Genomic DNA, 25,754 nt, shown 5'->3' on the forward strand with positions numbered 1-25,754 from the left:
TAATATATTGATCTAATATCTCTGATTTGTGGTCAAAGTTCACACAGGAACTTCCTCCTCTTCTCACGTCTGTAAACTATACATATTATTATAATAACTCCTGAAACGAATGTGTAAAGTGCGATTTCTCAGATATGTTTTCTGTGCTACTATAGACATCGTACAAAGTGAAAACTATTAGTTAAAAAAAAATCGCGAGAAGTGCTCTCACTGCCGCCATCTTGGTCCTCCTCTTTGTCAGCGTGGTCCCTTCTGTCAGGCATACTTTTCTTCAAAGCGGTTTATGTTTTCACACTGAAATTTACACCATTATATTTCTTTTGAGCACAGGTGTCATGGCGCCTTGCCACAAGGCTGACGGGAAAGTGAAGATTTTGTCTTTGCGACGTGGCAGGGTAAGGTTAAATTTGAAAATGAAACAACGTACGTTGGGGTTGTTTTAAGGACTCAGTTCTATCCGCCTCATAATAAATATGTCAGACTGGTAAGACGTCCAGAGTGTGTGAGGACTGAGGATGAATCATTTTACTTTGTACACCAAGCGTGGTTGGGGGGGGGAGGTGGTGTGGTTGTGGGGGGGGAGGTGGTGTGGTTGGGGGGGAGGTAGTGTGGTTGTGGGGGGAAGGTGGTGTGTTTGGGGGAGGTGGTGTGGTTGTGGGGGGAGGTGGTGTGGTTGTGGGGGGGGAGGTGGTGTGGTTGTGGGGGGGAGGTGGTGTGGTTGTGGGGGGGAGGTGGTGTGGTTGTGGGGGGGGAGGTGGTGTGGTTGTGGGGGAAGGTGGTGTGTTTGGGGGGAGGTGGTGTGGTTGTGGGGGAAGGTGGTGTGTTTGGGGGAGGTGGTGTGTTTGGGGGGAGGTGGTGTGTTTGGGGGGAGGTGGTGTGTTTGGGGGAGGTGGTGTGTTTGGGGGGAGTGGGTGTGGTTGTGGGGGAAGGTGGTGTGGGTGTGGTTGTGGGGGAAGGTGGTGTGGGTGGGGGATGGGGGAGGTGGTGTGGTTGGGGGATGGAGGGGAGGTGGTGTGATTGGGGGATGGAGGGGAGGTGGTGTGATTGGGGGAGGGGAGGTGGTGTGCTTGGGGGAGGGGGAGGTGGCGTGGCTGGGGGAGGGGGAGGTGGCGTGGTTGGGGGGCGGAGGTGGCGTGGTTGGGGGAGGGGGGAGGTGGTGTAGTTGGGGGGGGAGGTGGAGGTACTTTTGTGTGTACAGACTTGAAGCGTTGCTTATTTGCTTCTCGTTACATCAGTATGCTTGGTGTTGGCTTAATGGTTAGGGGTGGTGGGCTTGGGATCCTAGTATCCTGAGTTCAAATCCCACTCGGCTGTTGAATTAATACCAGGTGGGGTTGACTCTGCCTGTCATCCTTCCGTGGTCGGTAAAATGAGTGCCAGCTTGCTGGTATCCTGTGTCGGAGTGAAGACCCGTCCAGGATTGTACCCACAGCCACTATAGCCCAGGAGATTGCTCAGGCAGCTCCAACGCTCTTCACAAAGTATGGTCCCAATGGATGGATGGTTAGTTACATCAGTCCTTCGTTGGTATGACATGTTCTTCAGGGGGTGGTCCTTTCAGGGCTGATTTGAACTGGTTGACTGTAATGGCCTGACCAGCTTCTCTGGGTAGTCTGTTCCAGCTGTTAATGGTTCTCATTGATCGAGAAAGCATTTTATCTTGTATTGGTTCTGCACTGCTGTTTCTTCATTTCATTCTCACCACATCCTCTCGTCCGTGACCCTTTCATCCCTCTGGAAAAAATATATTGGCCTCAATGTGATCAATTCCGTTTATGATCTTAAAGATCTAGAGTTCAGTCCTCTGCCTTCTGTAAGCAAGTGTGGGGAGTCTCAGGAATTTCAGTCTTTTGGGAATTTCAGATGATTGAGATTAGCTAATGACCTGCTGGCTCTCTGCTGGGTTTCTTCAAGTAGATCTTCATCCTTCTTGAACATGGGGTACCATACAGGGTTGCAGTATTCCGGTGTTGGGAGAACAATTGTCGTGTATAATTTGAGTAGACCGTTTCCATGCCGTGCTGAGAATGATCTCTTTATGATAACCAAGTTTTGCTTCTGTGCATCCAGAAACATCGGCTGTATGGGCACTGAAGGACAGAGTGGTATCTATCAAACAGTACTCCTAAATCCTTTTCACAGTTCTCGGCCTTGATTTGTTGAAGTCCATCTTTACCAGTCATTGAATAGCTGAACTTCTGGGTTTTCTTTTTTCCATAACGGACTACTTTGCACTTGGCTTCATTGAAAGGGAGTTGCCATTTGTTTGCGTGCCTACAGTTCTATACAGTTTCGTGTCGTCAGCAAATTGTTTCATGTCTGAGTCGATTACAGGAGATTGTTGACGAAGCAGATGAATAATACTGGTCAAAACACGCTTCCCTGAGGGATTCCTCTGCTAACTGGTTTAGACTCTGATCTCTTTCCAATTAACAGTTACCCTCTGAGATCTTCCTGTCAAGTATCCCGATGTCCACTTCAGTGCCTGACCATCTATATATTAATACTGAAGGACAAATTATGTGCTCCTCCTAGCGGTCGCGTCACGTTTTTCTCGGGACTGTGACCTGGACTGAAAGAAACTTCGTACCTGTAAGAGTGCATCGCACATAGTGCCAATTGTCAACTTTCAACTCTGAAGCAGAATAAACACTTTTCGTTTTACATTCATTTACATGGCGACGTGTGATGTCACCGCTGAGAGGCGTAAGGACGTCATGACGTCATCGGTCATTCGCTGACATCATTATGTCTGTTGTCGTCAGACCGTCACCGCTGAGCGGTGTAATTCCACTCCTCGAAAATAGCGTTTGCAATGTACAACCCTCTTCTGCACATGCTGACGACTTCAGAATGTGAATTTGACACAAAAAATGTAACAAGAAACATTGTATCTTCTATCTGTATATTAATACTGAAGGACCAATTTTGTGCTCCGTCTGTGACAGGGTCACTAATCAATACTGTAAGCTTCCAGTTTGCACAGAGAACATTGGTGAGGCACGCCATCAAATGCTTTTTGATACAGTCAAAGCTCATTACTATGCCACCCGTCGGGACCGAGCAAAAGTGGCATAGTAGCGAGAGTGGCATAGTAACGAGATTTTGTAAAAACAGCCTTATTTTCTCAAGTTACCCATCTGTAGTTAATCTTTAGACAAAATTTATTCCAGCAAGTAAAAGGCACGACTGTTGTATAAGCTAAGCGAACGGAGAACATACACACTAACAGAGTTCACACTCTAACATATGGCATGGCGAGAAATTCACGACACACAAAGCTTTCAAGAATCGTCGGCTGGCGCATCTTCTTTCAGCGGATCTCGTGCATCTCGTTGTCTAGCCGATCGCACGCTTGCATCACACCGGGCTTCCCGCTTCTCTGCTGCATGAACTTCCGGACAGTGCTACAAGCGCGCTGGGCTTCCTCGAACGGAACGAGTTCCTCCTCGACAGTTACCTCGTCATCTTCGCTTTCCACCGGCTCCTCACTGTACAGAATCTCCTCCGCAATCTCCTCCAGCGTGAAATACCCACCAGTCGCGAGGCGCTCGTCGGCTTCGAGAAAGTCAGACAGCTCGATCTCCTCGTTCTCGTGCATCTTTTCCTCGGCAGGCAGAGCTTCCCAGATGTCGGGCAGCTCCGCATCCTGTGGCTCAGTTTGGATCTCCTCTTCGATGAACTTGGCCTTCGCGAAACAGTTCCTGATCGTCAACTTGCCGACCTGCTCCCAAGCACGCCGGGCGACGTGTAGAGCGTCGGGCAATGTGAACTTGAACTCCTTTCCCTCGTCTATGGCCTCAAGCCGGCGGCATAGCAGGAGCTTCTTGTAGTGGCACTTGAGGTTCTCTATGATTCCCTGATCCATTGGATGCGAATTGGCTGTCGTGTTGGGTGGGAAGAAGACCAGTTGGATGTTGTTCAGCTCGAGCTCGGGAGGGTGGCCAGAGAAGTTATCGAGACAGACCAGCACTCTGCGTCCCTGCTGGCCGAGTCGTCCGTCCCACGCACGCAACATCTCCTCGAAAAGCTCCGCCGTCATCCACGCCTTCGAGTTCGCCTTGTACTTGACCGGAATCTCTTTGTTCTTGAAGGCACGGGGTTTCTTGGAATTGCCAATCACCAGAAGAGGGAACTTCTCGCTGCTGCTCATGTTTGCCCCAACCAGAAGAGTGATCCTTTGCTTGCTTTTCTTTCCTCCAGTACACCGCTCTCCCCTGAAAGCCATGGTCTTGTTCGGAAGCAGCTGCCAGAAGAGTCCAGTCTCGTCCAGGTTGAAGACGTCGTCTGCGGAGAACTGCCCGAGTAAGGGCCGGAGAACCTGTTGTTGCCGCTCAAGAAGGGATTGCGAATCCACCGCTCCAGCTTCGCCCTGCACTGTCTTGAACGTGATCCCGTGGCGCTTCTTGAAATTGCCCAACCAACCGTCGCTCGCCATGAAGTCTGGGATGTGCATCAGCTCGGCCAGTTTCATCGCCTTCTCCTTGATCAGATCGCCGCTGACAGGCACATTCTGTCCTCTTGATTGCTTCAGCCACATGAGCACTCCCTCATCAAGCTTCGGGTCGTGAGCCTGCGTCAACTTCATGCGCTTCGATGGAAATCCAGCTTTGATTGCAGCCTTGATTGCATCCTTCTTGCTGAGAATGCCCTTCACGGTGGTTCTCTTAACTTCGACGCCCCATTTCTTGCTAATCTCCCTGGCCAACTTGGACTGATTCGGCTCCTTCTTCGCGGCATCGATGATCTCGTTCTTCTCCTTCAGCGTAAAGTCGGTTCGCTTGCGTTTCTGAGCTGACATTATGGGCTGAATTTGAAAAAAAATGATGTCACTGTTGTACGTGTGCCTGCGTGTCTGTGTGTATGCTCGCGCTTTTTGTGTCGTTGTGCGTGTTGTGATTGGCTTGTTGTGGCTGGCATCGGGGAGAAGAATCGCGTGTTTTGACACAGTCTGACTATGCGCGTACGTATTGAGTTATGTTGTGCGCAGCTGGACTGTAGTTCGTCGCTTCGCCTTTGGACGTGAGTGTGATAATCGAGCACTGCGCAATACAGACTTTTTCACGACTCGTGCCTTTTAACAGTCACACAGTAGTGGCATGGTAGCGAGAGTAGGGGGTGGCATAGTAAATTTATTTTGTATTGAATTTTGTCGGGATCGAGCAAAAGTGGTATAATAGCGAGAGTGGCATAGAAGCGAGGTGGCATAGTAACGAGCTTTGACTGTATTCTCGATGTATGTAGTCATTACTATGACCATCATCTAGATCTCTGGTCTCCTGCTCAAGAACTTCCAGTCATTGTGTTGTACAAGATCGCCCACTTCAAAAGCCGCACTGATCTTGGCTTCATAAGTCATTTCCTTCTCGATGCTGAATCAAGACATTCCTTTTGAACTTCTCCATTGCCTTGCATGATCACAGAAGTTCAGCTGACTGCTCTGGAGTGGTCAGGATTACTTATTTTTCCTTTCTTGTTGGTGGGTACCACTGTAGCTTGTCTCCATACTTCAGGTACTCTTCCTTCCTTCATCAGTTTGTAAAGACGATTTGAAATTGTTGGCGTATTTCAATATGAGTCTCTCGGTATCCTTGAATGGATTGCGTCTGGACCAGGTGACTTATTTATTTCTAACTTGGAGAGGATGTCATCTTTTTAAGATATCATTCTTGCCCCACCATTTGATGAAAGCGATTATTTGGATTTTGTGGGTGACGATAATTCATGCTGTCAAATAGCATTCGGAAAGTTGCATGCGTTTCCCTCTTCCATACATTTCCACTTGAAATTGTTTTTGACAACATTGCGAAGTTGTTGTTTTATTTTTTTTTTTTTTAAATTGTTAATTATTTCCACCACCAAAGACGAAGGAGGTTATGTTTTCACCCATATTTGTCTGTCAGTTTGTGAACAGGGTATCTCAAAAAGTTGTGGACAGATTCGGATGAAATTTGGTGAGCAGATTGGGTGTGGCAAGGATAGATGATTCAATTTTAGTGAAGATTCGAATCCAGATACGCTTATTTTTAAAGTGGTTATTCACCAGAAAGAGATAGGGCCAAAATGATATACAGTAGAGCGTGATATCTCAAAAAGTTGTGGACGAGTTATGACAAAACGAGGTGGATGAGTTGGTTAGGTGACAATAATAAGCAGATTCGAATGTTGGTTCAGCTCCTGATCCAGATCTGGCCTATCAGTTCAGCTTGGTGGAGGTATGTGCCCCACTGAGTGTCATTGTAGTTTTAACTATGTGATCCATTTGGGGACATTAATTCATTGTGTGCATTTATTTTGGACACCACATTACTCACTGTAGCGAGCATGTAATCTAAAGGCCTGTATTTAGTCCTTCTTTAGCGGGCACAATTATTGTCACGTTTTTGTGTGGTTGGCCAGGGAATTGCTTAACCAAGTCTTTGACGACCTGGCTGGCCAGGCCTGACGTTTGGGTTGAAACTTCCGGTTTGGGTTCTTCACACGTACATGGTGAAATCTGAGCTGCTCGGTTCCACTTCACCAATGCCGAGTTTTCCAAACCAGATGCGTCACGTTTTGTGTGTGTCATTCGTCAAAGTGTTGCTGTTTTTGGCCCATGCAATATTTAATGCTAATTAGATTGTTGTTTCATGCTATTCGACGGAGAGGGTATTGCGTTTGGGTCCGTTTTTCTGTCTATCTGTCTGTCTCTTTGTTTGTTTTGTCCACACAGAACTTTCGTGTTTTTCTCTGCAACCGCTTGTCCGATTGAGACGAAATTTTCACCATTGGTGCGACTACTCGTGTGGAATGTTTTAATGATAATCATGACGTCATATGTCACTGGGTGTGGTAGCCATGTTGGAAAAATGGAAAAACCTTGGACCTCTTTTTCTCTGAAACGGCACAAAGGAAAATATTGAAACTTGGCACATTGCAAGTACTCCTCATGGGGAATGAGTGTGATTTCAAAAATCTGCTAGTATATATATATATATATATATATATATATATATATATATATATATATATATATATATATATATATATATATATATTGTTGCGAATTCGCGCCCGCCAGCGTGCGAACGGCCACGTGACTCAAATCGCGGCACGTCGCCCACCGGACGGACAATTCAGTCGTGACCCTCTGGGAACTATCGCCCGGAGCCAGTCACGGGTGGGCCTTTCGACCTCACCACAATCGTGCCAATCGGCCACCCGCGTAGGATAGGGTTGTTCGCCAAACTCGATCTACCTAAGTACCCACGCGGATGGTAAACCGGGCGATCGTACCTCACTGCAGGTCGACTCCGGACACGAGCCGCTTGGGCGGCCCGTTCCGTACTATCGGGATAACCGAGCGGTGTTATCTTCGACCTCGACGGTTCTGATTAATTACCGGGATCTTGCACCTGCTACGAACCCTTTACGTGAAGCAGGATGGAGAGTCAATGGAGAAAAGACAAAGCGAAACGGGAACAGTTCAACATGCAAGCACTTTATTTACACGACACACGGAGAGCACACATATAGCAATTAAAACAATAATGCACAAAAAAGCAAATGTAATACAACCGACTCACGCGTACACACGGCAACACTTATACAGTTCTACTTTACAGACGGCGCCAACAACATTAATTCGAAAACAAAAGAAAAGGCCACCCTCAAAGACAAGGGGGCAGACGGGACCCGTGGGCCTTTATGGCGTGGGACTTGGCAGACCGAACGAGTCCCACGAGACCGATGCATGTTACCTGCACCCTCGCGGTGCGATGGTGGGCGAGCTCTCTCCGGCGCTCCTTGTACGAACGCGCAGGTCCGCGCGACACAGCTGGCAGAGCGGCACCTCCAGTCCGCGTCCCCTCCGCGACGTCTAGACTCTCCACCGACTGCAAGCTCCAACGAGCGGGTCGCTCTACGGACCGCTTCTCCAAAACCCAGACGGGCAGAAGACCATGAACCGCCGACTGACACTGACACTGACACTCTCACCGACCGCCCTGACCTCCTCTGACCTGACTTCCTCCTAGCGGCGCCTCCGTGCGCCCTTTTATTTCCCCGGCACCCCGCCCCTCCCTTCGCGGCACGCGGGGGGGGAGGGGGGACATTCCACCAGAGAAATCGGGGCGGGAGTTGAGTTTCCAACCGTCATTCTTGTTCACCAGAGAAATCGGGGCGGGAGTTGAGTTTACAACCATCATTCTTGTTTACCAGAGAAATCGGGGTGGGAGTTGTTGTTGTTCCCCTTGTGTTCGTGGAGATGTTGACGGTTGCTGGCGGAGTGGTGAGGATGGCGTGGTTGTTGAGAGGCAGGTGTGGTTGTGGTTGTTGTGAAGCTTGGTTGTGGTTGGTGGTTGTTGTGTGATGGCGGTTGAGACGTGGTTGGTTCAAAATAAAGATAGAACAGAAAAACGGCTATCTCAAAGCGTCGCAGCCCGAATAAATCACATAAATTCCCTCTAAACAACGGGTTTGGGGCTAACTACACATGTACTTAGAGATATCTCACCTACGGGCCCTTCATGGTGGAATGCGAATTTCCACAGCCGTAACAATATATATATATATATATATATATATATATATATATATATATATATATATATATATATATATATATATATATATATATATACATATACATGGGAAACATTGAACCCAAGTCCTCTAGAAAAATTGATCAGTGCTCTGCCATCTGTACCAAGGGTAGGGAGAATTGCATATTCAACCTGTGGGTTGCCCAGATGGCAGAGCACTGGTATGGTTTTCCAGAGAACCTGGGTTTGATTCCTGATTTGGGCATGTCATTTTCCCCACATATAATATAATCTTTATTAACCTCCGCCATCGAAGATGGACGGAGGATGCTGTTTTCACCCCTGTCTGTTTGTTTGTTACTTCCGAAATCTAAAGATTTCATAAGTATATTGATGACTTCCGTCATCTGTTTGTTTGTTTGTGTTTGTGCGTTTGTTTGTAGGCACGATAACTCGAGAACGGAAGAAGCTACCCATGTCAAATTACACCACGTGATTCAGGAGGGTGATGGCTAGTGCTGATTAGATTTTGGTCAAAATCGGTCAAAGGTCAAGGTCACAGTGAGGTCAAACATTCGATTTTTGATGGTTTGGTACAGTCATCGTAGAAACTTCTGGTTTGCGTCGCTACCTTCTCCAGAGACAGCTTTTATTAGACAAGGTCAGAGGTCAAGTTGACGATTTCGTAAGTACCAGTCTATGACTACTTGTTTGTTTGTTACTTACGAAATCTTTAGATTTCATAAGTATATTGATGACTTCCGTCCTCTGTTTGTGTGTTTGTTTGTGCGTTTGTTTGTTTTTAGGCACGATAACTCGAACGGAAGAAGCTACCAATGTCAAATTACACCATGTGATTCAGGAGGGTGATGGCTAGCGCTAATTAGCTTTTGGTCAAAATCGGTCTAAGGTCAAGGTCACAGTGAGGTCAAACATAATTCCGTAAATTCATGTGGAGAAATGGAGTATTTTTGCTTCGGTCGACGTTACGAGTTCGTTTTAACTTCGATTTTAATTTTATCTTCGGTTTTTGCAATCGCTTAGGACGCTAAACACTCGATTATTATCGAAATTCTGGTAAAAATCGGATGTTTTGGAGACGTTTTAAGATTGCATAAAAAAATTCACTCGCCGCGTCACGGCTCGTCACGTGGTGCAGCGCGCTCGAGCAGACGTGACGTTGAATCACGTAAAGGTTTTGCGTGTGCGCGCTGACGGTGTTTTTGATAAAGATGGTGTTTAAAAGTCATTTTTTTTATCCCAATAAAGGTTATCGTCACATGCCTGACTCGCTAAGCCGTCAGATTATGTAAAGATTGTTGGTGGATGGCTGAATATTCCGGTTTTGTGACTTTGATAAAAGAATATTAAATAATTGTGTGGAGAAATGGAGATTTTTGCTTCGGTCGACATTGCGATTTTTGATGGTTTGGTACAGAATCATCGTAGAAACTTCTGGTTTGCGTCGCTACCTTCTCTAGAGACAGCTTTTATTAGACAAGGTCAGAGGTCAAGTTGACGATTTCGTAAGTACCAGTCTATGACTGCTTGTTTGTTTGTTTGCGAACAGTATTACGGAAAAACTCCTCGACGGATTTCGACGAAACTTGGTGGGGGGGATTAGGTATGGTCAAAGGATCATGCCATTAGATTTTGGACTTGCTCCAATGTCCAATATGGCCGCTATGGTGGCCATTTTGAAAAAATATTTGAATTTTTGTTTTTGCATTTCTACATGTTTTAAGTGATTTCTAACCGCCCCCCCCAAAAAAAAATTGTTAGAGAAAAAAAAAACAAAATTTTGCAACTTTTTTTTTTCAAAAAAAATTTGATTTTATTTTTTGTGGCATTTCTACACGCGCGTCGATGAAGTTCAAAATTGTTTTGGGCCCAATATGTTCTCATGGATTAGGCATTATGTGGCGGAGGTATGTGCTCTACCGAGTGCACTTCTAATTTCTTGTTCATTTATAATATATTAGGTACACAAACATAACTAGAAGGGCACTCAGTAGAGCGCATACCTCCACCATGCAATGCCTGATCCACCAGAACATATCGGACCAGATACATGTTTGAAACATCATGCTATACAGTACTATATCGTTTTTGGCCCTATCTCTCAATGGTGAAGAATCTCTAAGTATTATAATTATCGTATCCAGATCCGGACCTGGATCTTCACCAAAGTTGAATCAATTCTCCCTTGTCACACACCCAACATGTCCACCAAGTTTAATCCGGATTCATCCACAACTTTTTGAAATACCACCTGCACACAAACAAACAAACAAGCAGTCATAGACTGGTACTTACGAAATCGTCAACTTGACCTCTGAGCTTGTCTGATAAATGCTGTCTCTGGAGAAGGAAGCGACGCAAACCAGAAGTTTCTACGATGATTCTGCACCAAACCATCAAAAATCGAAACGTCGACCGAATCAAAAATCTCCATTTCTCCACACAATTATTTTATATTATTTTATCAAAGTCACAAAACCGTAATATTCGGCCATCCACCAACAATCTTTACATAATCAGACGGCTCAGCGAGTCAGGCATGCGATGATAACCTTCATTGGGATAAAAAATTACTTTTAAACACCATCTTTATCGAAAACACCGTCAGCGCGCACACGGAAAACCTTTACGTGACTCAACGACACGTCTGCTCGATCGCACTGCATCACATGACGACCCGTGACGCGTCGAGTGAAATATTTTTTTATACAATCTTAAAACATCTCCAACATCCGATTTTTACCAGAATTTCGACAACCGAGTTTTAAGCGTCCGAAGCGATCGCAAAAACCGAAGACAAAATTAAAATCGAGGTTAAAACGAACTCGTAACGTCGAGCGAAGCAAAAATACTCCATTTATCCACATTAATTTACGGAATTATGTTTGACCTCACTGTGACCTTGACCTTTGACCGATTTTGACCAAAATCTAATCAGCGCTAGCCATTGCCCTCCTGAATCACGTGGTGTAATTTGACATTGGTAGCTTCTTCCGTTCTCGAGTTATCGTGCCTACAAACAAACAAACTAACAAACAGTCATAGACTGGTACTTACGAAATCGTCAACTTGACCTCTGACCTTGTCTATAAAAGCTGTCTCTTGAGAAGGGAGCGATGCAAACCAGAAGTTTCTACGATGATTCTGTACCAAACCATCAAAATTGTAACGTTGACCGAAGCAAAAATCTCCATTTCTCCACGCAATTATTTTATCAAAGTCACAAAACCATAATATTTGGCCATCCACCAACAATCTTTACATAATCCGACGGCTCAGCGAGTCAGGCATGCGACGATAACCTTTATTGGGATAAAAAAATGACTTTTAAACACCATCTTTATCGAAAACGCCATCAGCGCGCACACGCAAAACCTTTACGTGGGTCAACGATGCGTCTGCTCGAGCGCACTGCATCATGGGACGACCAGTGACGCTTCGAGTGAAATATTTTTTATACAATCTTAAAACGTCTCCAAAACATCCGATTTTTACCGGAATTTCGACAACCGAGTTTTAAGCGTCCGAAGCGATCGCAAAAACCGAAGACAAAATTAAAATCGAAGTTAAAACGAACTCGTAACGTCGAGCGAAACAAAAATACTCCATTTCTCCACGTGAATTTACGGAATTATGTTTGACCTCACTGTGACCTTGACCTTTGACCGATTTTGACCAAAATCTAATCAGCGCTTGCCATCACCCTCCTGAATCACATGGTGTAATTTGACATTGGTAGCTTCTTCCGTTCTCGAGTTATCGTGCCTACAAACAAACACGCAAACACACACACAAACACACACACACGACGGAAGTCATCAATATACTTACGAAATCTTTAGATTTCGTAAGGAACAAGCAGTCATAGACTGGTACTTACGAAATCATCAACTTGACCTTTGACCTTGTCTAATAAAAGCTGTCTCTCGAGAAGGTAGTGACGCAAACCAGAAGTTTCTACGATGATAATGTACCAAACCATCAAAAATCGAATGTTTGACCTCACTGTGACCTTGACCTTTGACCGATTTTGACCAAAATCTAATTGGCGCCAGCCATCACTCTCCTGAATCAGGTGGTGTAATTTGACATTGGTAGCTTCTTCCGTTCTCGAGTTATCGTGCCAACAAACAAACAAACAAACAAACAAACAAACAGAGGATGGAAGTGATCAATATAAGGCCCGGTCACACCTTGACGTTTTAGCCAACGTATGCCGATTTTTGAATTTTTTTTTCTAAAACGCTGGCACACGTTGAATACGTTATGGGTAAGTTTTGTTAACATTGAGAGCACACTGAAAAACACTGCCATACGTCGTTGTACGTTGGCTTTAAACGTTGTACTTTTTGGTTGTCCTCAAATTTTTTCATGCTTGAAATTTCACGACGTATGCCAGCGTATGACTCACACGTTCCGCTACGCTGGCCACAAGTTGTATGCACGGTCTGCGATCGTTGACAGACGTCAACACATGCTACTTGTAAGTTAATCATAAGTTGAGACACGCCGAGGTAATGTTTAGCGTACCCGAAACTTATTTCTAACCTATGATTAACGTGTTGTTGGCACGTTACGCGATCGTTGCCACACATCGACAGACGTTACTTTTAAGTTACTCATAGGCTGAAAGACGTCAGTATAATGGATCGTCCTTGCGTCAGCGTCCACGGCCACGGCCAGGACACTTATTTGCAGCATTCTTCAAACTTTTCTTCGGCATGACGAGGATGTTCACACTTCGATGTCTAGCTTGGCTATGATTCCAATTGTCCATGGGCAGCGTCTATTTAAAATAGTCGAGTTTGAGCGTTTTAACACGTTCAGAAGAAACGCTTCAAATTTCAAAACCCCAGCGTCAAAAAACAAAGGCGAGTGACAGCAATTTAAATCGTTCATTGTAAACAATGAAAATAGCTGAGTGGTACCGTTTAAAAGTCGTTGAGTGTAAAAAAATCCAATTGTTGAGCGCAAGTGTCTACTTTCAATAGTGGGGTTTGAGCGATTTAGCACGTTCAATAGAAACGATTAAAATTTCCAAACCCCAGCGTCAAAAAACAAAGGCGAGTGACAGCAATTTAAATCGTTCATTGTAAACAATGAAAATAGTTGAGTGGTACCGTTTAAAAGTCGTTGAGTGTAAAAAAAATCCAATTGTTGAGCGCAAGCATCTACTTTCAAGAGTGGAGATGCAGCCATTTAAATCGTTGAGTTTATCATTTAAATCGTTAAACGCAAGGACGATCCATCATAACCCACACCCTCCCCCTCACACTCACCTACTACTGCCAACACGAACAAACTACTACTAATACTAATACTAATACTGATAGTGATACTGTTACTGCTGACATGGACATGGACTCAAAAAGGACTCGAAAACACTGTTGGGTTCCCCTTTTATGAGCAGCATTTTTATATACCAATTCCCAAAACCGCTGGGAACACGTCTTTATATGGCAGTTGTAAGTTAGAAACACGTTAATTTTTTTTTTTTTGTCGACCGGAAGACGTCATTGGAATACGTCTACATACGTCGATGTGTGTTGGGACTACGTAAAGAATTGGTTCAAAGCACGTCAAACATAAGTTAGAAATAAGTTTCGCGTAAAAAAGACATTACCGCGACGTGTTTCGACTTATGAGTTGCTTATAAGTAGCCTTTGTGGACGTGTGCAAGCGTCCACATATCGTGTGTAAAACTTATCCCCATCGCATGCGGAACGTGTGTCATATGCCGAGTACGTCGTAAAATTTTGAACATGTTTAAAATTTCTTGACGTACTCTACTTACTACTACGTATGATAGCGTATTTTAGCGTTCTACTCACGTATACCAAACTTACTCATGCTGTATTTGACGTGCCCCAAAGTTTTAGACACATTTTTCTTAGTTCGGCATACGCTGGCAAGATCGCCAAGGTGTGACCGCGATGTTGACACTTCCATTTCTACGGCAGTTATGATTCGAATTGTTGTGCGTCAGCCTTTTAATAGGCTACGTCACGACATCGTCGGCGATGCATGCAACGCACTATGCCTAAGTTAGACTATCGTTGGGCATCGGTTGTGTAGGCCGACAACAGGTTCAGCATTCGTTGGTATAAGTTATCTATAACACAACGAAACGTTCTGTGTCCGTTACCAATGCGTTATACATAAGACCAAGTCGCTATGAGTACGTCTGAATCTTTAAAAAAAAACATCAAAAGTTCAATGTAAGCCAGCGTTTTACATACATTTTAATACGTTGCCATCGCTGGCTAAAACGTCAAGGTGTGACCGGGCCTATACTTACGAAATCTTTAGATTTCATAAGTAACAAACAGACAAGCCGGTAGGCGGCGATGGGTCGCTGAGCATGGAAACTATAAGATATAGAGCAAAATGGATGTCATATAGCGGATAGGGAATCACCTTAAGATTATGCCTCTCAAATCTCATCCAGTTCCATCGACTGATAACTACTCGGTTGAATTTGATTTGATCCATTTGAATGAAAGGTACCGAAAATGCGGTTTGAAATCAGAAATCCCCAAAGTTTGAGGGGGTGCTCTGGCTGAACAAAGATCTCAATCGAAAATCCGGCTCAATCGTTTGTGCACAATGTATTCCAGACGATTATTGTGAATTTTCATGACCATCCGACCATAACCCTAGGAGGAGTAGCATTTGGTGCGAAGGCACCTCCAGCTCTCGCATATTATCGATTTTTGCACCAATTCACCTTTGACCCCTGACCTAAGCGAAATCGGTCAATATGTCCTGCGGAAAAGTTGTAGTACTCATTGAGTACCATGAACCTGCAAAGTTTCATTTGTATCGATGCACTCACCTAGTCGCTAGGGGGCCTTCAATCTTCGCCAATTTTCGCGCATACCCTCATTGTAGGGGGCGCTGCGGGTAAAGTATTCCATATATCACAAAAGCCAGAATATATTTGATAGAGCATCACCTGAAGATCATTCGTGCCAAATGTCATAACTCTACGTGGGATAATGGCTTTCGGAATTGATTTCGCGTGAACGGTACCGATTTTGAAGGTTTTTCGGTTGTTGCTAGGGAACCAAAGCGTCCCAAGCAACCATCACAATTTCCAAAGCACTACGTTATAAGATGTACCTACCACCCGAGTTTGGTCAAAATCCGCCCACGTTTACTACCAATTATGCTGATGACAAACGAACAAACATCCAAACAAGCAGTCATCGACTGATGCTTTCGAAATAGTCAACTTGACCTCTGACCTTGTCTAATAAAAGCTGTCTCTCGAGAAGGCAGCGACGCAAACCAGAAGTTTCTACGATGATTCTGTACCAAACAATCAAAAATCGTAACGTCGACCGAAGCAAAAATCTCCATTTCTCCACGCAATTATTTTATATTATTTTATCAAAGTCACAAAACCGGAATATTCGGCCATCCACCAACAATCTTTACATAATCCGACGGCTGAGCGAGTCAAGCATGCGACGATAACCTTTATTGGGATAAAAAAATGACTTTTAAACACCATCTTTACCGAAAACACCGTCAGTGCGCACACGCAAAACCTTCACGTGATCAACGCCGCCTCTGCTCAAGTGCACTGCACCACGTGACGACCCGTGACGCGCGAGTGAAATATTTTTTATACAAACTTAAAACGTCTCCAAAACATCCGATTTTTACCAGAATTTCGACAACCGAGTTTTAAGCGTCCAAAGCGATTGCAAAAAACCGAAGACAAAATTAAAATCGAAGTTAAAACGAACTCGTAACATAGAGCAAAGCAAAAATCTCCATTTCTCCGCGCAATTATTCAATATTATTTTATCAAAGTCACAAAACCGTAATATTCGGCATTCCACCAACAATCTTTACATAATCCGACGGCTCAGCGAGTCAGGCATGCGACGATAACCTTTATTGGGATAAAAAATGACTTTTAAACACCATCTTTATCGAAAACACCGTCAGTGCGCACACGCAAAACCATACGTGACTCAACGACGCGTCTGCTCGAGCGCACTGCATCATGGGACGACCCGTGACGCGTTGAGTGAAATATATATTTTTTATACAACCTTAAAACGTCTCCAAAACATCCGATTTTTCCAGAATTTCGACAACCGAGTTTTAGGCGTCCTAAGCGATCGCAAAAACCGAAGACAAAATTAAAATCGAAGTTAAAACGAACTCGTAACGTCGAGCGAAGCAAAAATACTCCATATCTCCACATTCATTTACAGAATTTTGTTTGACCTCACTGTGACCTTGACCTTTGACCGATTTTGACCAAAATCTAATCAGCACTAGACATCACCCTCCTGAATCACGTGGTGTAATTTGACATTGGTAGCTTCTTCCGTTCTCGAGTTATCGTGGCTCCAAACAAACAAACAAACAAACACACACACAAACAAACACACAAACAAACAAACAGAAACGGAAGTGATAAATATACTTACGAAATCTTTAGATTTCAGAAGTAACAAACATCCAAACAAACAGATAGAATTACTGACAATAAGGGTCACCTATTTCGGTGACCCAACAGACAGAAAGGGGTGAAAACATAACCTCCTTCACCTTCGGTGGTGGAGGTACAAATATAAATTTATTTATTTTCCTCCCAGTCCCATTCTCATTGCCTTTTAACCCCTAAACCCTGCTCTTCCTTGTCAAATCATTATTCTAACCCCATGCTCCCTGACACTCCGATCTTATATCAATCCTTACCCCTATTCCATCTCTCTTTAACTCAGCCAAAGGGTTACCGCCCGAAAAGTCAGCTTCTTATCACTTCCCATAGCGGTTAGCATACCTCCATTAATGTTATGTTGATTTCATCCTCAGATGCAATGATGATTTTCCATCGCTTTGATTACCACTTGACATTTCATGCTATGATTATGCCACAACTTTTCCAGAACACCTTGTTTTAATTATTTTATTTTTACATCACCTAATGGCTGAGTTATTTGTGAGCAAACGCTCTGCTATCGTTTGGTTAGCATTTCACCATGTCATTGTTCACCACTTGTTAATTGGTAATAAGTTTCACGGGTATGTTGTTCCAGGTGCAATGTGTGATGAATTTGGAGCATCTGGAGCATCGATCAGTCATCAAGTTTTTGGTTAAGGAAGGCGTCACTGCAAAAACCATCCATAAACGCATGATGGCAGTGTATGGCAGCACCGGCCCTGCTTTCAGCACGGTGAAGAAATGGACATCTGAATTCAAGCACGGCCGTGACTCGATTGAAGATGAACCCCGGTCTGGCCGACCATCACACATCGTCACTCCTGAAACGATTGCCAAGGTTGAAGCATTGCTTATGAAAGACCAGCGGGTGAATGTCCGAGAAGTTGCTTTGCAGTGTGGAATGTCGTACGGAAGCGCGTACTCCATCATACGAGATGAATTGGCAATGGCTAAGGTGTCTGATAGATGGGTTCCTCAAGAACCAGATGAAGATGATTGCCATCAACCTATCGAGTCAATTCATCAGTTTCTTTGACCAATTATTTTATACGAAGATTGAGCGTAAATTTTTGCACAACTTGTCAGGGTGCAGTGTAAACTGTTAAAACGATTGTTTACCTTTACTGCCCCAATATGCTAAGCGGCTGTGTGAATTGAAATGTCCACCAGGAAGCTAATATTTTATATATATATATATATATATATATATATATATATATATATATATATATATATATATATATATATATATATATATATATATATATATATATATATATATATATATATATATATATATATATATATATATATATATATATATATATACTGTGATTGGGATGCCTAACTTCCTGTTGGTATTGTCATGTTAAAGCACACTTAAAATAGTCCATCATGATGATATATCTTTTGGATGTTCTTGCAGGCAGCGTGCCAATGATAATCACGTGACAGCACGTTGTAGTTTTTCCTCCAATGACAAGCTTTTGTTTTTAACCAGCCAATGAGGGTGAATCTTGGTAGGCAGTGGCAGTATTAGTTTTTAGTGGGTATGTCTTGTGTGGAAAACATGCATCACGTGATTGTGACGTGACTTGGTCATTTCTTTCCGATTTGGCCTTGTTCCATGAGGTGGATCTTCGTCCACACTACATTCTAGTGTTGTTTGCGAAACACAACAAAACAATCAGGGAAGTCACAAAAGCAATCAACTTTTGTGTAAATGATAAAACAACAATGTACGTATCTGTGACAAATCATCGTGGCTATTCAGCTGGAGGTGATAAATGTCTGAAAAACATTTCTAATTCCTGAGATATTGGACAATTCGAACCATTGTCTCGAAGTAATTCGTTCACAGCATCCTGCTGCTTAGGATTCCTATTACATGAAGTTGGCCGTCCTGCTCGACGAATTGAACAGTCTTTGACAGTCATTCAAGCTGAACCATGGCTTTATTAAACTTTTGTTTCTTTATTTATTTTTTGTTGCAGCAAATGAGCAGTGCAATTATTTACATAGGGTGACACAGAAACCTTGTAGCTCGATAAATGTTTTATATTGTATTTATTTTCCAAAAGCAGTGGAGTGTTGTTCAAATACTCTTCAAGACCCGAAAATTTCAACTACAGTTAGCCATGTATTGTCTCTAATCTTGGGTTTCGGTGTTGAAGATAACATCCATAAAATTGTCTCCCTCGGAGCATATGTACAGCCCTATGACCACTTTTGTAAACGGCAAACAACAGGTTTTTGATTATGAAGAAGTTTTTAGTGAAGCTCCTTGGGCTCTTTTCAAGCCCTGAAAAGCTGTAGTTCTGCTTGTTAATAAAACCACTTGGTGCAACGCTTGCCTCACCACAAACACTCTTCAACAATGTGCTCATAATCATATAAATATTTTCAAGTGTTTGTTTGTACGTTTTTTTCGTTCATGGTTGAACTGTAGCACCAAGAGCCCCCAAATTTTGGATGTAGGTACTTCATAATCTGGACGTGGCTTAAAGATACCCCCCCCCCAACCCAACCCACCCCAACAACTCCCTACACCTCCACAAGGAAATTCTCTGTCAGTATTTTTGTGTAGGTCTGAAAATCATAGAAAAATAATGGCTGTGCCAATCTCCAAAATTTGCAAATATGCTGGGGGTACAAAAATAAAAAGGTGCAAAAACAGGGACAAAAGAATAAAAATCCCCCTCCCCCCTACCTCCCAGGCAATTCTCCATACGTTTGTGTGTTTGTACATCTAAATAATCAAGAAACTGACCTCAAACAAGGAAATGAGGCCATTTGGCCCAGCATTGCCATAGTACATTCTTGGGGTAATTTTTGCTTCAGCTTTAAACGTCAATCTTCTTGATGGTTTACGAAAGTCTAAATAACCCGGTCTTGATTGGGTGATCCAGCTTGGGTGGGGTACCCAGCGCTGCATGGGGGGCGGGGGGGGACTGTGTAGAGGTTCCGACACATATTTTGCATTGGAAACGTTGAAATATTCTAAAGTGTTTCTGTTTGTTTGTTTGTTTGTACATTACTCTTACATTGTTGAACCATAACATTTAGCAGCCTCAACTTTTGGGTGCCGGTATTTCAGAATATGGGGAAGGTTTTAAGCTACCACACGTTGGCCTTGACATCTGTTTTCTGGCCGCCAAAGGCAATATATAAAGTGTATATGCCACCAAAGGTTTTTCTCCTTTGTCATAACTGGTCGATGGATCAAAGCACAAAGTGTGGACCCCACGATGTCATGTGGTGTGATTTATTTATTTTTTAAACACAACATCGCATTATTTCCCCTTTTTGTGTGTTCTGCCTTCATTTAAGATGTTATTTCATTTAATTAGGAGCTTGAAGCCATGTTATCTTCTTCATAAAAGCAAATGAGATTTATGTTTGTTTGTGGTGCTCCTTCTCTGAGCTACCAAGGTTAACTGCAACAAAACTTCATAGGATCATTTTTTGTTTTTAAACCACGATACACTTTACTATGGGTTTTAAACAGTCACTTTCTCATAATTCATAACTTACAAACTCACAAGCCACCACTTGTCATGGGGAAGGGGTGGGAGTCCAGAGGGTGTGGGGTGTGAGGAGGCACGGGGAGGGACCCGGCATTGCAGGTACCTTTTCTAGTTTATAATAAGAAGCAAATTCGAACGTTTTACTTATTACACCAATTTGTAAGCACATTTAAGATTTCTGTACCTTTTTATACTCTGCATGTTAGTTTTATGGAAATCATGTGCAAATTTGGCTTATTGCCACGATACATTGGAAGAAATAAAACCATTTGTTCATTTGATTTGATACTGGTGCATCTGACAGTTAATCAGGAGAGATATCCGATGGCTATGCGGAAGTAGTGTTGGATGCTTTGATTCATCGGACATCAAGGACTCATCTGCCCTCCGACCAACTCTGATGACTCCCTCGTCATTCCAAAAGGGGCTCAGCAATTTGGGTTCACCCCTATCGAGACTATGTCAAAAGGTCTTCTGGGCTTCCTTGATCCAGAAACGATCAGCCTTTTGCAACTCCTGCAAGTTTGCGAAGTCCCTTTTTTCATCACTATTTTGCAGCATTTTCATCATGCCTTCATCTGACATCTAGCCCACAGTTTGTACACAAAACTCAGTACATTGGCAGTAATTCCCTTCAACTTTCTCGAACTGGAAATATTTTTGCAGTCAATTGCATCTTGGTCAACTATCACAGACGTCTGTTGGATTTTGTGCCATTTCCTTCAATTCCCTTGGCCAGTCTTCTTCCAGTGAGTGAAGAAAGTCAGGTCCGTGCTTCCATCTGCTACGGACGAGCTGAGCAAGTATGTCTCATGAAACGTCATCATCTGGATTCCGTTCTGAGGGCACATGTCTCCATGATTTGAACTACTTTGGATCTCTCCCATTATTGCAGATACAATTTGCTTGAACCCTCTTCCTTCTTTGTGAATCCATACCAACACAATCATGCTATCTGACAGAATGACAACCTTTTCGATCTGTAGTTGTAATTCTTCCATGATGATTGTGTCGTCTGCTATCCATGAACGCAGTTTCAAACTCAAGCCTTGGCATGGTCAGCTTCTTCAGTGGTGCTGCTCTAGACTGCCATGATGAACCTGACATCATATTCAACATTAAGGAGACACCATCTGAGATACTGTACAGGCAGTAAAAGCATCTTCAGATGCATCCCAAAATATCCAGTCGCAAGTCCAAAAAATGTTGGTGGAGTGAAACACCTTTGAAATGTGACATCATTAAGGCCTTCCATCCCTCGGAATAGTTTCATCCACTCAGTCTGCTCTGCTGTCGGAAGCTCTTCATCCAAACTTAGCCCCAGTTGCCACCGCCGTTGCATCCCGATCTTCGTACCAGAAACGATGCAGCAAATCCTATTGGGTCAAAGATGCGTGTAACTTCACTTTGGATTCACCACTTTCTCAGCTTCAGTTTGGTCTTTGGTTTGTCTTCATGTGGGCTATCGTTCACGTTCACCTTTACCCTGAATGAGAACATATCTTTATCATGGTTCCACACCTTTCCCAGCACCTACTCCACTCCAGTCCAGTCAAGGCTTCTATCGCAGCTTTATTTCACCCTGCTTCTCAACGTGGCATCCTCACTTAAAGGGCTCATTTGACAGCCACCTTTTAACTTCAAATCCACCATCTGCCAACACTTCATCCATGTCATCCGTCTGCTTCTGTGCCTTTGCTACTGTAAGAACTGAGTCGCAGACATCATCCATGTACAGTAAGTATTCTGCTTCAAGACATGCACAGCATTTGGATACCTCCTTTCTCCCTCCTCTGCTGTCTTTCTCAGTGTCGTTTGAGCCATAGCTGATGCAGGCTTGTCACCACAGGCAAGTACAGTCTTGACGTACACTTCCGGCTTCTTATCTGTCTGCAAATTCCTCCACAGGAATTGATGAGCATGTTGATAATGTTGGGGAATCGATACATCTGTGGTACGTTTCAGAGATGTCTCCACATACGGCGATATCATTCTCTCTGAACCATAGAATGACTCCAAACAATCTGTTCAGCAGATCTGGTCCTTTAATCCAGTAATCATTTAAATAGTGATCATGGAATACAGCAGATGAGTTGAAGACAATTCTGACAGGTGTACTCCTCTTCTCTGGTCTCAACACTGTATGGTGAGAGATGGAGTCCACTGGGCCAATGTACAATTTAATTTCCTCTTCAGACAGTCTCCGAGAAAATTTCACCTCATTCATTTCTTTCATTTGCACATCATATGCCTCAATATATTCAGTATTGTTTGATAATCTCTGCTCTGTAGCAAACAGCATTCTCTCAGCTTGTACTCTGTTGTCAGGAAGTATGTTCGGATCATTCTTCCATGGATTCGGGATGAGCCATTGTTTACGAACCTTGTGACAGAATTTATTTTGATCTCGCTTTCATCTTCCTCAAACTTACTGACTTTCTTTGCTCCCATTGACAAGACTTTGCATTCACTTACATGGCAAGTGACCCGTATTTTGTGGGTTTGACCCTTCTTCTTTCTTTAAACCCGCGGACCCGTTTTAGTATTGTTGAAACCCGTATTGGATGGAAAGTACGAAAAGTTTCAAAAACACATGTTTAGCTTCCATTCCACTCGCATGGATTCACACACAGAGTGACAGATCTGCAGCGACCTTTATCCGATATGCAAGGTACCGCTCTTGTGTGACTCTATTGGCTAAGTGACATCATGAGCTTTATCCAACAGACCAATTCCTTCAATCCTCATCTGCACGCAATGTCATTTCCTCTCATCTACCATTTGTCATCACCCTGAATCATTCGGTAGACCTATTTGCTTTCCAATTCGCTCTTCAACTTCTTACTGTGGTATTTATTGGTACTTTCGAGTATTTTGAATGGTAAGATTCAATTCTGATTGTTTTCATTCATATACAGGATGTCCACAAATTACTGTTCCAAATTCAAACCGTAATAAGAAAATTAATGAAATGGGATGCAATGATGTGGTTTGATGCTCGTGAATGAACAAACATTTCTCAAAATTTTATTGTCACGATTTGTCAAGATCATCATTTATCATTACTTGGTCTCTTGGTGCTCATGTGTCGTTGCACACATGAGCACCAAGTAACACACACACACACACACACACACACACACACACACACACACACACACACACACACACACACACACACACACACACACACACACACACACACACACACACACACACACACACACACACACACACTTGGCCGATATCGGCAATTTTTCGGGAATCAAGAGATTGGAGTTAGAGTGATTTCAGGAACCAACTGCAGTACTTACTGTATCCTTGAGTATCTTTCACAAAAAAACAACGTTATATTTATTAAGATGTTTCAGGGAGATGTTCACAAACGTTATTCTTTACAAACAGCTGCGTGTGACGGGTGGAAAAAAAATTGGCTTGGTAATTTAGAAAACACGTTCATACGGCAAACGTCTCAAATTGGACGTTATCAAATAAATTTAGCTTTGAAACTCACAAAGGGAAACGTATAATCTTTGTAAAGCAAGTCCGATAACCAAATGCTTTAGAAACAGGCGTGAGGACAAAGGAAAACCTGAATGAACCTCCATAAGATAAGGGATGAGACTTTGCCACCACGGCACCCGTAACATGCATGACATGTCCACACACTCGCGGAGAGTCCGTACAGATCCAAATATACCCATATGTACCACGTCTGTGTGTACTGTATACATACCTCTACCTTGCAGTAACTGTCGACTGCACATCCTGATCGGGACACGACCTGTACTGCACAGCTCGGTAAGTGGCTTAAGCACTCAAGCAAGCACTCCAATGGAATGCCTGGCTTGGCAAGCGATTACCAATTGCTGTCGATACAACTCTGCACCCAGAAACGCCCGTGCAATGTCCGAATTAGACAAATCAACACTTTTTTTGGAGTAGAAACTGCTGATACTTTCCAATCTTGAGTTTACATTTTGTAATAATGCTTCGTGAAAGATTCTCTCAGTAATTCATATTCGCAAATTAAATAAAGCCATGAGCACTGACTTATCCAGGCGTTTATAAGGACTGCACTACACCCAGCGATTCATAGCTATGATGAACAGGCATTCGATAATATGAGTGAAGAAAGTGAAAAAAAAACTTTTTCGTGAAGAAATCATTGGAGCCTGTTCTCAGTCAGAGCATGGTTGAGCAGGCCAAAACACATGATGGCTTCAGACTCCAGGGAGGTTATCCAGGAAACGCCTTAAGACCCAAGACGGCAAGGTGGCCAAGGATCACCTGATGAAGGATATAATTAAATAAGGCCGTTAATTTACTTCAAAATAGGTGTTTTAATTAACCCAAACACCCAATTTTCACTCTTGCAATTCCTTGGAGTTTTCTTGGTATGGATGCAAAGTTTCAGGCTGCTAGGTTTTATGGTTTTGCAGTTATGGAGAACACACACACACACACACACACACACACACACACACACACACACACACACACACACACACACACACACACACACACACACACACACACACACACACACACACACACACACACACACACACACACACTGCCTTTTATTAGTATAGATAATATGTATAATATGTATGAGCAAATACCAACCATCGCTTTACTGACGGGAATACCAAGGGGGTAGAGAGATGGGAAGGGGAGAGAGGGGTGAGAGATGGAGAGAGACAAGGAGGGGTGGGGAGGGGGGGAGAAGAGTGTGCGGGAGGAAAGAGAAAGGGAGAGACATGTGGGAGAGAGCAAATAAGACCAAAGCTTACCTTTCCGTGTTTAACTCCTGGGATCTTTGTCTGGTCGAGGGTTAAACATGACCATCACCGCCGCGCCTCAACACAGAGCGCCATTTCCTGTGTGTTTTGTATTTTACGGCGATGGTCCCGCTCCACACGGGCGGCAAAGGTTTCATCGGCTTTCACTGTGTCTGTCCTCTTGAACCAGATAGTATGGACGACCGACTGAAGTACAACACAATGACTGGGAGATCACAGGTTCGGGAGGACAGAATGCAGTCATTGTTGCTGCATTTGATTCTTGTCTTGCTTTTTGCTGTTGAGAAGTTTTAGTTGCTCTGGAAGCAGTCATTGCTGCTGTGTTTGCTTTTTGACCTGCTTCTTGATGTTGCAGAGTTTCTGCTCCTCTGGATTTTTGTTATTCCTTGTTCTTTGTCTTCTTTGTGTACTT

General features: G+C 43.4%; 2 protein-coding genes across 9 annotated transcripts in view; one reads left to right on the top strand and one right to left on the bottom strand.

The window, feature by feature from the left end:
• The first annotated feature begins 118 nt into the window (after positions 1–118).
• LOC147015373 (protein GVQW3-like) lies at positions 119–19,357 on the top strand. The gene is made up of 2 exons (XM_085850043.1): positions 119–395; positions 17,606–19,357. The coding sequence occupies exons 1-2, from the start codon at positions 336–338 to the stop codon at positions 18,044–18,046; spliced, it is 501 nt and encodes a 166-aa protein (XP_085706169.1). The 5' UTR covers positions 119–335; the 3' UTR covers positions 18,047–19,357.
• Positions 19,358–23,398: 4,041 nt separating this feature from the next.
• Positions 23,399–25,754, bottom strand: part of LOC147015374 (uncharacterized) — a 44,739-nt gene continuing 42,383 nt past the window's right edge. For all 8 annotated transcript variants that reach the window (XR_015050311.1, XR_015050312.1, XR_015050310.1 and 5 more), the window contains 2 exons: positions 25,334–25,754; positions 23,399–24,827 (listed from right to left, as the gene is read on the bottom strand). The exon at positions 25,334–25,754 is cut by the window's right edge and continues 474 nt beyond it. The gene's annotated coding sequence lies outside the window, so the exon portion shown is untranslated. The remainder of the gene's footprint in view (positions 24,828–25,333) is intronic.

The sequence above is a fragment of the Eptatretus burgeri genome, chromosome 12, assembly GCF_056783735.1.
Source record: "Eptatretus burgeri isolate ZD-2024b chromosome 12, Ebu_testis_v1, whole genome shotgun sequence".
Classification (NCBI taxonomy): Eukaryota; Metazoa; Chordata; class Myxini; order Myxiniformes; family Myxinidae; genus Eptatretus; species Eptatretus burgeri.

Bases quoted from the DNA above. Each gene is read 5' to 3' on its own strand.
- LOC147015373 (XM_085850043.1), top strand. From the start codon at position 336: ATGGCGCCTTGCCACAAGGCTGACGGGAAAGTGAAGATTTTGTCTTTG. The intron at 396-17,605 runs GTAAGGTTAAAT...ATGTTGTTCCAG, and splicing joins TGTCTTTGCGACGTGGCAGG to GTGCAATGTGTGATGAATTT.